Below are 16,049 nucleotides of genomic sequence, written 5' to 3' on the forward strand. Positions count from 1 at the left end.
CCCCCACTGCCCAGAGTTCTCTCCTCCTCCCACCAGACAGCTCCTTTCCCACTTTTTTGCTAGAGGCAGCCTTAGGTGGCATTTGTCTCCCCGCACACCAGAGTACTGTCCTAGCTGGTGGCTCTGCTCCGGGGGCTCGTGTGCTGATGTCCCTTGGGGATGGCTGTCAGCCCTCGGTACACGCTGTAACTGAGACCTTCCAGCCTAGCCAGCACAATAAACAGTGATGCTTTTCTTGGAAATATTTAAGCTCTTTTCCTGCCTTAGAAAGATGAATGACTTACTTCTGACTTCATCCCTAAATCGGGCAGATGATAACGTTAATATTCAGAGCGCAGCACGCAGAGGAGCTCAGCACACAAACCCATGTACCTGTCAGGATGCTCCCTGAACAGACAAACCGAGTGGGGGAAGCCAGGCAGAACACAAGCTCCGTGGCTGTGGGATTTCATAACTACACGTGATGGGCTCCTTCCACCGGTGATTCCAGGCAGCACGTTCAGACTGCTGTGCCCGAAGGAGCACAGTCAATGCCATCAGCAGGGAGCTGAGGGGGAGAGCAGGGTGAGGTAACACACATTGTGCCTGAGCATCGCCTGTGAAACTGCTCACTCATTTATCCCCTTGAACTGAAATCGAGCCTTAAACCACCCTCCTTGTTAAAGCATTTCAGGGATCTGCTTCCATATTGCATCCAGCTGCTAGACAGAGTGAAACAGAGAGAGGGAAAATAACAGCATCCTGTTGTCACATCAGAGAAATCCAGTTTCTCCAGCTAGCATCCTTCTAGCACAGTCTACCACTGTTTCCTGGAGATGCTCTCCTACATCCCACCATTTGTCCCAGCAGCCAGGATGCTGAACTGGGTCACGGGTGCTGCTCCAGCAAAGCCCACCACAGATACAGACACACTCACACTCAGAGAAGGAAGATGTCCAGTGACACTTTGTGCTCTCAAACAGGAGCTCTGGGCATTCACAGATCAGCCTTAGCTTGTGGGTGAGCAGAAAGGCACAGGATCGGGGAAGCCACAGCAGCACGGGCTTTCACTGCCAGCAGAATGAGCTTCTGCTCCACCTGCTAACGGCTGAAATAGGGTGCAAGGAATAAATCAAGCATTGGTTAATTGGTCTGAGGATTATTATGAAAGTGGAGGAAGGTGAAAGCCCATTAGTGCTGGCATCACCCTGCAACACCCTTCCAGTAATTCAAAAGCACACAATTAGGAGTACGGGGAGGCCACGACGGAGCTCAAGTAAAACAAGCACCGAGCACAGCAAGTAACAGCAGAAAAACAACACACGGGACGAGAGCCACGCTGAGCTCTGCGCAGGGCTCGGCACAGGAGCAGCTCTCCAGCCCTGACGCTTAGGGAATGGCAATGAAACCTCGCATCTCCCACCCAGCATGGACCAGGGGGTGCAACTCATGGTTTTGGGGTAGTGTGGGGTCACACACCATGCCCCAACTCATGAAAAAGGGTAATATTGTGGTACTTATCAGCAGACATGGACAAACTGCACCAGGGCTGCACATTTCTCCCTTTCCAGTATCAATTTGAGATGTTTAGAAGATGCAGCCAAGCGCATCCTGTCCTGAATGCACGTCTAGGTCCACTGGTGTCACAGCAAGTTTGTCACATGTGTGACGGGACAAGAGCAACTGGGGGTACCACAGACCAGCAGCCTGGAAACCCTGCATATCCCTGTGGATTTAAAAAGGTGGTGATTGGCACAATACATAGAACAGTCTGTATTTCACCCAACTTGAGAATGGGAGAACCAGAGTGTTTAAAAAAGAAAAAGAAAAAAAAAAATCTTGCTAATATTTGGGTTTGTTGTTTTAAGCTGCAGGAGACATATTTACAGAACAGAATAATCTCTGCTGGTTCAGACTCTCCTTTCTCACCTCTACTCCTCCACTTGCAGTATCACAACTATCACCAAGCAACTCATGTTATAACTGGAAAGGACTTAAAAAAACCTTCCTCACAAAAAAGAGAAAAGAAAAAAGAAGGGGAAAAAAAGAGAGAGTCCATGATTTTAATATTTAAAGACTCAAAATATTCAAAATGAAGGATTAAAAAAAAACCCCAAGGTTTGAAAAGCTAAAGATAACAGAATAGTCTCATTTATTGAGAGTATTGCTGACTCCTACCATTCAAGCAGAACGTGCTCACCTGCTCCAGCCACTGAGCAAAAGGAAAAAATAGTTTGTCCTTAGAGCAACAAGGTTATTCAAGAAAATTACTTTTTTGTTGTTGTTCTTTTTCTTTTCCTCTGGCTCCTGAGCTTTCTGGGCATATTTTATTTCTTTTTTCCAAATGCACAAGGGCTTTTTCCTTAAGAAAGGAAGCAGATCCTCATACATTCAGATGACTGCAATCCCACATATCATGACACTCAGGGAGCTGACAGGCCTCATGAAGATCCCATGGTAAAAATGGTCTTTTACCACCTTCTGTTTCAAATGCAGAAGAAAACTGGTGAATCACAGGTGGGACACGACAGGGTGAGGGTGAAGAAAAGCAGAATTCTCCCAGGGCCTCCCTTTCTCTCCATCCCATGACGATGAAAGGTTTCTCTACAACAGAGAAAATCATGTGGCTTCCTCAGCAGTTTGTAAAATGGCCTGGATTTTTTTGCTTGGTTTTTCATCATTAAAAATTGAGATCCTCAGCTGGAGAGCAGAGGGAAGTGTAGGGACATCAGTCAAGCCTAATTTTCCTTTTACATAAATCCAACTCACTGGTGCTTTGGTTTTATTTGCTCTTCCTTTCATCTGGAGCCAGGCTGGTGCCTGGAAGGTGGAGCAGCATGTGTGCAACTGGCCACTCCTCATTATCAGTGCCCAACAGGGTGATTTATGGAAGAGGAGACTAAGCTCCTGGCTTCACGTACTTGCCGTGGGAGATGCTCTCCTGTTGATACCCAATGGCGAAAGGTTTTTAGTGTTGTCATGGGAACGGCTGTCATCTTTGGTGAACAGCCTCTCCTCAATGTGAGGCTGCCTTGCTTCTTTACTGTACAAAGCCACTTTTCACGAGTATTTTGCCTTGGATTTCCAATAGTCTTATCTTTCCCAAAACTCAGGCAGTAGAAATTATTGAGACTATGATGACAGACGGTGATAAAGCGCCTAGAGGGAAACAGGCGGGACCCAGTGTGTGTCTACACCATGAGCTAATCTTCATTTGCAGGAAAAGTGATCCAACAGCTTCATTACCATCTTCCACTTAAAAGGCTTGCTCTTGCTCTCTCTCCCTCACACACGAGCACACTTGCATCTCTCCTTCCTTCCCCCAGGAATTTGCCAACAGGACTTGTTTGTACAGTCACCCAAGGTGTGGAGGTGAAGCCAGCACACTGCACAGACCTTTGTAGGATGTGCTGATGCACTGAGACATTTGCAATGACATAGCAATGACATAGCCTGTGTAGAAATAGAGCTGCTGGTGAGGGGCGAATTCTGTCCTGCTCCTGCATCCCCAGGCTACGGTGACAGAAGCAAAAGCCTGGAAGTCCTACCATACCACCCCCAGCAGCTCCTGTTAGGACCTCATGCTATCAGCTCTCAGGGATGAGGCAGTAGCAAAGAAAACCCTGACCAACAAGTCGTTGGCCGTAGGAACAGACTCTTTTGTGCTTACTAATTTAGTATCACGGCTGTCTCACAAGCAGGACCCAGAAGAGAACACTACTGATAAATAAACCATTTTGGTCAATTAAAAATGAGGGGTTTTTTCCTCCAATATTTTCCTTGAAACAGAAAGTTGAAAATAATGAGGGGGTTGAATGAAATATTTTGACTCAGATTGTATAAATCTTGAAATAAAATTCCAAAATCAAAGATTAAAACACTTCACTTGGGAGGTATAAAAACAATTCACTACTTCTAAATTCCCCTCTTTCCTGTCTCCATCTATGAGGACCAATCAACAAATGTGGTGTGAGTTCACAAGCAGTTCCAGTCAACTTAAAATGCCTTTTAGCAAACTTACTGTGAGCTTCCAAAATATATAATCAAGCCCAGATTCTGTAGTCATCTTACCCAGAATACTATTTCTGAGCAGCCTGTTCACAAACTCTCCACTGCTACCTTCACTCACTCAAAGGCCTGATTCTGCAAACTTCCTACACATCCCATTGATACTGAACCTGGCTAGAGCTGATTCAGTTTCTGTCAAAACAGGATGAAGTATTATCAAAAGAACATCTCTTAAGGCTCACTTACTCTCAACACACTGAAGCGGGAGGGTAGACTTCTACCCTGAAAGGTTCACAGCCAAATGGATTAACGTCAGGACTAAATATCTGACAGCAAGTATGACGACAATTTAATAAAAGTCTTACACACAAATACAGTACAGCTAACACTTAAGCACTCAGTAAATGAAAGGGATTGCAATTGAGGTGCCACATCATTTCACTGATGACAATAAAGGCTTTTCTGACTTGACACTATCATTTATAATTTTGAAATACAGCCTCTTCCTACCCGACTGACTCTGATGTTGTAGGAGGGGGGCACTGGGGTGAGCACAACTTGTGGAAGACTTAAGTTTTTTAAGCATTATTAAGCAAAAATTGCCTCCTTTATAGCTTCTGTACTCAATTCTGAAAGCATCTGACAAGAACAGGGTTTCACGTGGTCAAAAGTTTAGTTGGATTTTGAAAATTAAAAATGTTTCCCATAGCTGGCTCCATTCAGCTCCTAAAATGACCATCTGCTTCTTTACAGTCCTGCAGCCCAATATGGGGCTTCTGCAGGACAAAGGAAACCTTCCAATAACTAAATGCAACTATGATTACATATCTCCACCAAGAAAATGAAACTGGCTTCCAGCTCGATAGAAACTCCTCACTGCAAAAACCAAAATAATGTGCTCTAGTTATTTATTCCCAAGCCATCTCTCAGAGGATCGCATCCCTCTGCTCACAAACCAGCGAGGACTCCTGAGCATGCCACAAAGTAGTTACAGATTATGTCAGACAGTGAAGCACAAGACTTTTTTTTTTTTTATTAAAACCTTGCTACTCTGGGATGAGATCACCCTGCTGTGAGTCATTAATCTACAGAGACAGCTTGTAGCATACAATGAAAGGCAGAACCTTGCTCTCAAATTCCTCCTGTACTGGCCAAGAGGCATCAGGCACTTTCAGACCTCTCACTGCCATACTACACATGCCACAGCATTTACAGGGCACGTATCCACAGTGCCCTATAATGTTTCCATGAAAGACCCTCAATATGGGTCTCTAGATGGGTTTCATGATCCAAATCTAGACTACAGACAGACTCAAGCAGTAAAACTCTCTTCTGGAGCCACCCCCAGACACTCACCTGGTTTTGACAAATTTAATTACCTAGAAGCAGGGCTCTGCCACAAAGTGCAAGTCCTTTCTGTGATTTTGTCTAAGCAGATTCAGAAGTATGTGTATATTAAAAGAAATATCACATCCACTTCTGCACAGTGGTAGGTCATGGTGCTGGACTTCCACCTGTAAATCATGAGAAGTTCTGGAACCAGTCAGCATCCACTTCTCCTCCAGTCTTCCCTGCTGCAGCAGAGGAGTCAGCAGCAAAATTGGCTGGAACAAATCAGGCATGTTGAGGTGCTAAAGATACAGCACTACACAGCTTAATCAAATAGATACACACTGGGAAAATGTCTCTAGTCTCCTTTATTTTAATGTATAGAAAAGTATGAATATAAATCAGCAGAATATAAAGAAAATATTTCAAATATTTTCCAGTCAAAAATACAAGGCTATAACTAGCTCTCCTGGTACAGCTGGGATGACTTCTATTTAGAGCCCCAGGACTGCACCACACTTTGGGGCAACTCAGAGATGCTCCTTGAAACCTGAAGCCCATTTATCCCTGGTACCTTCCATTCTCACAGATTTGAACAGGCTCATTTCTAAATTTTGCCATTATTTCAGCAGCACAAGATCAATCCTCTAGAAGACTGAGGATCAATATGAAATGATGAGACCAGGGAGGGTGAAAACAAAAGGAAAAGATATATAAGCACAAGCAGGAAGCATCCACAAAGAAGTACCACTGCCATGAAAAGAAGGCACTTGAGTTAATTTATTTTGCATTATTGATTCTTCATTGAGGCTTTAGAAAAATAATAATTAAACCTGGTTCATATGGCTTTTTTGTCCATTTTCTTATTTGGTGAATTCTCATTCCTGTCAAGAAAGAGGGAATTTGCAGGAAGGCATCAGGGTTGGACAGGCTTCTCTCAGGGATGGATGGGCAGAAAGAGATTGGCACTTCACAGCCATCCTCAATTTTGTTGGAAATTGAGGCGTACACGTGGACAGAGAGGATTCAGGATGCTCCAGTGCAGACAGCAACCTCTTGAAAGTAAGTGGCACAGCCTCTGAGATGTGGTTCCCACTGCTGCTGCACATTGGTGCCAGAAAAGCCATCACAGCGCTCGCTTGCTGGGGCTGTCAGGAGAAGTTAGATGAACAAGAAGCTGTGAACAGAAGGGCAGGAGCAAGTGTCCAGCTGGCGCATTCTCTTCCAGGTTCCCTGGCATCGCGGGTTCCCTACTGCCTGCCAGTGCAACAGCTGATTCCTGAAACACAATCATAAGAGGGAGAAAGTGAATGTGGTACACTTCCACTGCAGGGCAGTCACTGTGTAATGAGGGCTTAAATCACCCAGTAAATCCCATTTAGTTTGCTAACATTGATTTTCAATCCATGGACCAAATTCTGCCCTTCTACAGCTGTAAAGAAGAAGCAACCGGAGTGACCTTTCTAAGGATTATAACAGTGTGAAGTAAAGATACAATCAGTCAGGAACACTGGACTGGAAAAACCCAGAGCAGCACATACAGTAGATGTTAAGTCCAAAAGGATTCACAGAAACATTCCCTCAAGGTGCCCAGCATTGCATACAGCAACTCACAAAGCACACTGACATCCCCATAACTCCTGTACTGAAACACCTGACAGGTGGCAGAGTGGCCAAAACACCTCTTTCTCCATTTTTATTTATAACCCCATGCTCCCTCTCAGCAGGCAGAGCTCTATTGCCACCCATAGCCATCGAGACACTGAGTATCCAGCACACAACACACAGCACATGTCCATGTGAGCAGGTGCAGGGACACCAACCTCTCTGGATAACCACGTTAGTGGGACACCTGCCTAAGCTTGCCCACCTTGCTAAGAGTGACATACTAACATGGCTTCTGGATGGCAGCTGGCTGGAGGTACCAGATCCACAAGTGTTAGAACAAGGTTACTCACAGGCCTTTTAAGTAGAGGACAAAAAAACAACCAACAAACCCCTTTTCTCCCAGGCAGTCCCTCAGTACATTCACCAGAACTGAGCAGAGAAATATCCTATGAAAACAACCAGGCAGATCCACAGGCCATTTCCACAAGCGGTGGCTGCACAAGCAATGCCGGCCTAACGGCCACCAAAACAGACATTTTGCTACAGCACTGTGCCACCTCCCAGATTTTAGCATTTAGTGGTTTAAGGCAATTCCTCACATCAGTGTGTCCCAGCCCTGACCTTTGGAGGAGCACAAATACCACAACTGGATGAAGTTTTGCCCTGTGCAGAGAGCTGCCCACAGAATAGCCCAACAGACCCCTAACTTCTGCTTGTTTTATAGTTCTGTGCACACTGCAATTATTATCTAGCTCCACAAAGGTAACCCTGCCCTTGGCTTAATGAGATGTCATGCTCCCAAATAGGGTTTTATGCACCACACATGGTTGGAAATGCTCACTGTATTTTTTCATTTGGCTTAGGGTCATTTCAAAATACCAGAATCTGCACAGGGAGGTTATTAAGATCCCAGATAAAGCAGGCTGCACACAGAGCAGTCTCTCACCCTTCAAACTCTGGGCAGCAGCTTTACCTTTAAAAGGCTTTACTCGTTAAACACAAAAGCTAAGCTTGCTTACTCTCATCTTGCTGGTGGGGAAGGCAAATACTGCCTTAAATAAATATTGGCTATAAATACTGGCTATAAATCAAGTCCACCCATCCTCTCTCTCCCTGTGCCCTATGAGCATGGGCATGAACTGCTGCAATCTGGACATTCATGTGCTACAATTGCCACATCTTGCTCCAGATGATGAAGAGCAGCTGATCCTCCTAGACACAGGCTGAGTAACAATTTCACAGATGTCAAGACCGTGCTTTATTTGTAGATCTTTCAGAAGATGATCCAAAATTAACAGATCAATTTCCCAGCTCGATGCTCTGCCTTGTTTATCTCATAACCTTCTAGAAGAAAGAAGCCAATGCAAGCTGGGTTATCCTAGCTATCCTCACCTGATAGCCACAGATCTGTCCTTAAATCAAGGACTCTGGGAAACCCACTGAGCTTGCATAACAGGGGTTAAAATGAACTATTATCTTCTACAGAGCAGGAGACAGGTGGAAGGCACAGGTAACAAGCGTCTCTCTCTAACTTGAAGCATTTCTAAGCCAGACTCCACTTAGACACAAGAAGATAATTAGGAAATACTCATCAAAATATACCAGCATTGCTGAGTTTATTTTAGACTCTGTCAGATGTTTTCCTTCCTGAGAGTCACTCTTGGAACAATATCTCAGGGAACTAAACGCTGGCACAAGCTGCCGAACTGACAGGGTGAGAAGCAAAGCGCAGGCATGGCGTGGGTGGGACAGCAGCAGCTGTGCCTGCCTCCCTGCACAGCCTCAGCCAGCTGCCCCAGAGACCTGGGCCAGCATGTGGTGGCACAGGTCAGCCAGCATAGCCTCACTGCTCTGAGGTTACCTCAAACTGTCCATATCTCCAGGCAGAGTTACACCTGCAAAAAACACAAAATTAGGGTGAACTGAGAATACAGCCTGAGACTTGGCAGCAGATCTAGGCAAACTCATGCTGCATCCTAGGCTCTGGCATCAGCTTTGGCCTCTCACCGTCCTCTTTCTCAGGGCAGCAGCTACTTTCCCATCTTCTTCCACCTTTCTTTACAAGCATCATATTTACGCCCTCCACCAGTGAATCCCAGCCTGAGAGCTCACCATGCGACCCCCTCAGAGCGCTGCTCCCTTCCAAGACTGCAGGCTCAGATATGGCCGCTTACTCTAACAGAAGGCAGAAGCCTTTTCACAGACACTTCCCTCATCCCACTCAATGGCTTTCCCAACCAACAGTCCAATTTCTTCTCAGAGATCACAGAGGTCACTTTTTTCCTTCATGCAACCTGGTAAAAAAAAGTATATTCTTTCTGAAAACAAATGAGGGGATATCTCTCTTCATATAAAGAATACCTACAGGAAGTACTTGCACTTGAGATGTTGGTACCAAGAAAATAAAGCAAGATACCCAGCCCCGGACAGCAATCTCCTTGACCCACCGCTATAACGGCAAATAGTGATAAAGAACACCAGACCACATCCCAGATGCTAGCTATCTAAGGGATATGTGGGAATTATCTAAAAGATCCCTGTGAAATGTAAGGAAGGCTTCACACACACACAGAGGATGAGGAAGCTGCAGACCAGAGACATCATTCACGTTCCACCTGCCAGACACACACCCATCTCTGACACAGCTGCCCAGCACTGCTGGTTCGAGGAGGCTTAAAGTGCATCTCCATCACCTTTTGCAGACAGGACCTTTGCCCACTGCTCGGGCCAGCCCTGCCTGTCCTCCAAGCTTATGCTACCACCCTGGCAATGAACCCAAGTGAGCACACACAGCGCCTCAGCTTGGCACACACACAGAGAGCTCATACCTGCCTAGAAAATGCCACAGACATGACTTCATCTGACATTACAGGCAGTAACGCTGGAGGGGTAAAAGCTCACTGTGTTAAAAGTTGGCTTCCCTGGTGGCTCTCACATACTTATAATGAAATGGACCCACCAGTTCATTTTACAGACCTCCAGCAAGGCTCTGGAAACAATTTCTAGGCTCTGCTCAATTAGGATGGATTTAAATCATGTGCAGAGACATGGGTTGAGTTCTGACTTCAGTGAACCAGTCACCATTCAGCCCAACTCTGTTATCACTACCCCTCTCCAGCCTTCAGCCTGATGATCAGATCACCACTTCTGAAGGACACGGTCCAATTTTCTTTGTGCTTCCATTTCATGTACAGTGCTGTTCACCAGATCAGGCAAATGAAAATGCCCCCCCCTCTTTTTGCAGCCCAATGAGGAAATGAATTCCTGAATATATTTTTTATTTTGCTTAATCTGATGTTCCTGTCTGGCTCCAGGGTTTTAGTAAAATAACATTATTGTAAGCTTTTATAATCATTTACATGTTGAATGTAGGTCAGAGCTACTCCTGGCCACACCAGCTAAGATTTTTTTCTTCTTTATCTAAAAGCTTTTGGAACCTTTGTACATAACAAGCTGAGGCAGGGAAGGAAAACACTCTAATGTGACTTCCTCTTACTAAAAGCCTGAGAAAGACCCTCCCTAAAAAGGCCATTATTTGCAGTCTTGGTAGTGCAATACATGGTGTGCTTGAGGCCTGACAGTCATAGTTTAGAGTTTCTAATTGAAATGAACATGCTTATTTCAATTTTTATGTAAGTTTTTAAAATACTCCTGCCCAGCACTGATGGGCAATGACTTTCTCAGGCAGGGCTGCTAGCCAGTTTCAGAGGACGCTTTTAATTAACTAACAACAGATTTAAGAGTATCAGGATAAAAGCAGTGCAGAAGTTGTGCCTCCAGTGACCACAGCAGAGGCTTGGGAGCCAGGACTCCTCTGTTGCTGCCTCTGCCACAAATGTGTTTCGCAGCTTCAAGCCATTCCCTTCATCTTTGCTGAAGTCTGCCCAATCTGTACAACCTGGGCAGTCCCCATCAATCACCCCAATGCTTCTTCAGCTTTCCAGGGAGAGGATGCTGAAAGTGTAAAGATTTAACAGGACTTCCAACCAACCTCAGGTGCCAGCACATACTCCAAATCCTTAAGGTAGCTGCCACTCGCCAGAAATACTCATAAAGGGTCACTTGTGGAAATAAAATCCCTAGTGCTTAAAAATCAGAAACAGATTTGGTTTTATTCGACATCTGACAGGACTGTTAACCTTAGAAGCATGGCTGGAGTGTCTTTAAAACAAAAAAACCTTTACAACTGTGCCACTTAAAAGTCAGTGAGATTTAGCAGACTAAGTGCAGGTACTCCCACACTTCAGTCCTGGCTCTGCCACTGGTTTCATATGTGAGCTTCACCAGGTCATTTCAACTCTGCAAGAAACTCATGGCACGCAGCAAAGACCAGTTAATATATATAGAGTGCTCTGGAGAGCTGTGTGCAGCACATTATGAAATTGGGACAAATAGAACAAGGGAGAGAATGAAAAATTCAACACGGAAACAAAAGCTAAGACTCTTACTTTTTGCTTCCACTGCCATCCCCATAACAATGGAGGCTGCTGGAGTCTAAAGCTGGGTGCTGACACTCCACGCAGACGGTGTGGCCTTCCCTGAGATACTGCATCCAGTGAGTGTACGAGTGGTGGCTGTGCGAGCAGCCCGGTGTGATGGCCACAAGCTGGAACTCAACACAGTACCTGCAACCAAAATGACCAAGTAGGTCAGTTCATTAACCAGATTACAGCCTTCCATGGGACTGGAAAAGCCAGACTAAACTGGGCAAGCACAGATCACTAATTATGAAAAACAAAAAAACAAAACAAACAAACAAAATCCCACACCCAAGGTCATAAAACCCAGAACATGTGGTGTACCTGCATTTTGATAAGGTTAAGTGGGGAATAAAACTACTCTGTTGGTGTTTTCAACTGGCATATCAAAAAAATATCAGGTATTAGTGGCATCTGGTTTTCCAAATAGAGACACAGATCGGTCAACTATAAACCCCACTTTATCACCTACTCTCAGTTACTTATATCAGGTTTTGTAGAGTATCTTGTGACAGGAGCTAAGATTCTGTGAGGTCTGTAAAAGGTTTTCCTTGTGATGATCTCCATCCTAAGAGACAGAGTGAGGTTGTCATCTCTCAATGGGAGGGCTACCAGATTGACACAGCACTTCTGTCCTGCTCAGACTCTTCTGTGCTTCTGATTTTAATCAAACATGAGAGGAAAGCCCAAAAGAACTGGCCTTGTTAGGAGGGGAAAACCAAGGAAGTTCAGTAATTGCCTATAAACACAGCAGAGAACTGGGTTCTAGTCTAGACTGGTTCTTTATCAGTCATACCCATTTTGGGGATTTCCAAACACCTTCAAGGAGCACAGTGAACCACGTGAGCAGTTTGCTTCCTTGTCTTATCTGAGGGAGAGGAAGGATAAATACACGTGCAATAGAGCTGTGCTCACATTTTTTAATTTTACAGGGAGAGGACTCAACTAACAAGGTGTCCAAGGGAAGCTCAGGGTGAACAGATACTCTTTCCTTCAGACACTTAGGTGAGGGGGGTGGATGCACCCATGCGCTATTGAAATACTTACATGTACTATGGGGAGAGGTGGAGTATGACTGAGCCCCTGTGCTGAGCTTCAGACTTACCCTGCTCTTTCATTGCCATCAGAAGCAGCTCTTTTTTTCCTCGCTTTTCCAAACCCTCCTGTTGTTATTAATGCTGGGACTGTGTATATCAAAGAGAAAGAGCACACAGCATAAGTGACAATACTGCACTAAGGCTGTTTACGTCTGCAAAACTAAAGATGGGCTTTTAATGTCATACAGTTTTATCTTCAGCAAGAGACAAAACCAATTCTAACTTTGTATTTTCATATTATCCACGACCATCAACCATTTCACTGAAAAGAGAATCTGTATTGTTGCCCGATTTTTGCCTGAGCAAAGTCCACTTACCAGGCACACCCAAAAGACAGGGCTGGGGGACAATATTCACTTAATATCAACTCTCAATGGGTTTGAAGACTGCACAGATTTCGACCCCAAAATACCAGCAAAAATGACAAGCAGCTCTTCTAAAAGTCAGTAAAGGTATGTCATGAAAAGCTGATGTGAACAAACTGAAATCAGGCTTTTTCTCCAGAAACTAGTTGGAGGTCTCCTCTGCCTGCATTCTGCTCCAGCACAGAGGAGGCATACCTTGGCTTCCATGGGTACTGCTCCTTCATTACATTGCACATGACTCATGAAGTTCAAAAAAATATAAAAAGGAAAAAAAAGTACTCAACACCCACTTACAGAAGTTTTAAACAGGTATAAATCTATCAACTCTATCAAAATTGTCAGAGATTTACACTGGTATAAGTGAGATCACAACAGACCTGTAACATTTCACTTCTGAAACACAGCAGATCACAGCGAATGGCAGGCACTACTTCTAAATACTGTCCTGGGAAGGGTATCTCTAAGGCCCTGTGTGAAGAGCTCAGCTCTCAGGCCCAGAGCAAACACACTGGTGACTGAAAACAGCTCCTTTCAAATACAGTAAAGAAAGATCAGCTCTGCTGACCCAAACAAGAGTCCTCCCCTCAATTACCCAGACACTTACATTTTCAGTGGACTTACTCAGGGACTGTTTGCACTCTGTTCCTTGCTCAGTCCAGTACTCCACACAGCCAGCCCTCTCCTCCAGAGGAGGGCATCCCTCTCCTCCATTCCTGGGCTCCTGGATGACGTGCCTCCTCCGAAGGCGATACGTTGTCTGGCAAGGCTCTGCGCAGCCGCTCCAGACACTCCACTGAGATACGACACAGGGAATAACTGTGGGAAGAGTAACAAACAGGAATGTGGAAGGTTACAGAAATTATGCAAGTCATGAGCCTTCTCCAGAAAAGACACCTTTTGACACAACCTTCCTTATTTCACACTGTCCCACAGTTGTAATGGGCAGTTCCCAGTAGCTCTGCTCCCAGGAAATTACCTGACCAGAAGCTCCAGCCATCCAGGCTGGTCTACATGGGGCCAGCCACCACCCTCTAGCTACACTGCTGCAAGCCTCCCCTGCAAACTGCAACCTGCACTGGAGGAACTGAAAAAAGATTTAAAATTAGACAAGTGGTAAGAGAAGAAGAGGATAAAGAGCAGGAGGAAAGAGCGGGTGTTGTAGACCTTTCATGCAGATAAGGCCTAAAATATTACTGACTTCTCTGGTCAGATGTCACACAGCAAATGATGACCAGCCATGGAGTTTGGGCCGTCACATGGCAGGCTGGAGTTGAGTTCAAAAAGCAAAATACAATGCAATGGTTTCCACTTTGTGCACATTGGAAACAATCCCAAAATATTCTGAGGATGTGACTCATGACTTTAAATTTAAGGAACCTGCACTAAGTAATGCTTCAAAAATCTTCACATCATTGAGCATCCCTACTTGTTCTCACACAGTATCCACCATGCTAAACTCCTAAACCTTGGCCTGAAAGCAGCTGCAGAAATGTCTTCCTTTATCATTCCACATCCCATCTATCCAGTTTGAAACACACTGGTACCATTCCCTGTGTCATATATTCCCTTTTGTGATCTCTTCCCCATGACCATGCCCATAGTTGATTTTCATAGGATCAATTCTTTGTAGGGAACTATCAGGAATAACACAGGAATCATGCAAGAACACAAGAGCATTCACCTGCTGCTCTCTCTCAAAGGCAACCTGGAACAACAGCCCATGATATACTTGATCAGTGACTTGATCTGTGACTGTGCTGGGCCAGCATATGACAATACACCACACCAGCACTTCTAAGGACATCAATCGTCAGTCACACCAATGAATAGGTGTCTTACCAGGTTTCCTACCTTGCTGGTTCAGTCACTGGGTGCCTCATGCACACAGTGACCAGCTAAAGGCCAGCACCTACCACCTTACATACATTACAGGTTGCACTCAACAAGCTAGCTTCCACCAAAGTCCCTGCAAGTACTCAAGAGGCAAACTACACAAGGACGGAAAAATTTGACTCATGACACTGAGCTCAGGACTGAGGAACTCCTCGATTCTGAGTCCAGCTCCACTACTAATCTATCACTCAATTTAAAGATGTGGATGAGCCCATTCAAATCCATTAAGAACCACCATGCTCATCACCTTACAGTAAAAGACATTCACACTCCAATTTACAAAGGCATTCAAAGGTCTGAGTCCCATTGATTTCACTGGGACATAAGCTGCTAAATGCTGTTGCCAGTTCCAAGCCGTTCTGAACAGCTCGAGCTTGATCCCTCAATTTATTCTCCTATGTAACAAAGACAACCCCTGATTACTGCATTAACCTCATTTGAAACTGCCCTTGTCTTCAGAAACTTTGGGAAGATCATTCAAATGCTATTGCTTTTTGTCTTTGTCTAAAGGCACCACAAACAGCTTTTTAAACCAAAGATTAGGAATTGAATCAATTATCTAAGTAACTGAGACATTTCATATATGCAGCAATGCATCACAGAAAAAGCCTGTGCGTTGGATTGCAGGCTATCTGACATTATAACCCTTCCATGTGTCTTATTTATTTGGAATATTCCACTCTTTTCAGTTTTGTTTGGCATCAAATATTAATGCCTTTGCCTTAATATTTTGCTTTACAAGATAGTTTGATAAAGTAGCTCTTTAGTGGTGGGAGAAAGAAAACTACTGAAAAAAGGCCAGGCTCCAAAGCCAATACAAGCCAAAGCAGAACCGCGTCCCTTAAATCCAGCACAAATGAATCACAAGAAATAATGTAGAATATCAGCCTGCACAAACCCAGTTTGCCCGGCTGATCCCTGTGAGCAGGATGCTGTTATTCCTCGGGTGAGCCACAGGATGGCAGCGGGCTGGGAGAGCACAGGGGCTGGCAGGGTGCCGCTGTCACACAGTACCCGCCACAGAAGGGAGCAGTGACTGTCCCCTGCTGTCCCCTCACAAGGGCCTGCAAGCACATTTTTCTCATTACACTTCTCTAATATGAAGAATAGACACGAGGGGCTCCTGTCTACCCCAGTTATCCCTGACGACAGCCGAGAGCTGCAGGATTCAGATGCAGCAGCACTGAAGAGGCACCCAACAGCCCAGCTGTGCTCAGACACCAAAGGCACTGGGGCACCCAGCACCAACAAACACCCCTGGCAGCCCCTGGGGTGCTCTCCACCTCCGGGAG

At 45.1% G+C, this 16,049-nt stretch overlaps 1 protein-coding gene across 1 annotated transcript; it reads right to left on the bottom strand.

Moving 5' to 3' along the window:
- Positions 1-6,398: 6,398 nt before the first annotated feature.
- Positions 6,399-14,463, bottom strand: LOC104528598 (somatomedin-B and thrombospondin type-1 domain-containing protein-like). Its single transcript, XM_010172649.1, has 5 exons — positions 14,409-14,463; positions 13,486-13,680; positions 12,508-12,586; positions 11,373-11,549; positions 6,399-6,595 (listed from the first exon to the last, which is right to left on the bottom strand). The coding sequence occupies exons 1-5, from the start codon at positions 14,461-14,463 to the stop codon at positions 6,478-6,480; spliced, it is 624 nt and encodes a 207-aa protein (XP_010170951.1). The 3' UTR covers positions 6,399-6,477.
- Positions 14,464-16,049: the final 1,586 nt, after the last annotated feature.

This window comes from Antrostomus carolinensis, unplaced genomic scaffold (assembly GCF_000700745.2).
Source record: "Antrostomus carolinensis isolate BGI_N321 unplaced genomic scaffold, ASM70074v2 scaffold15937, whole genome shotgun sequence".
Lineage (NCBI taxonomy): Eukaryota > Metazoa > Chordata > Aves > Caprimulgiformes > Caprimulgidae > Antrostomus > Antrostomus carolinensis.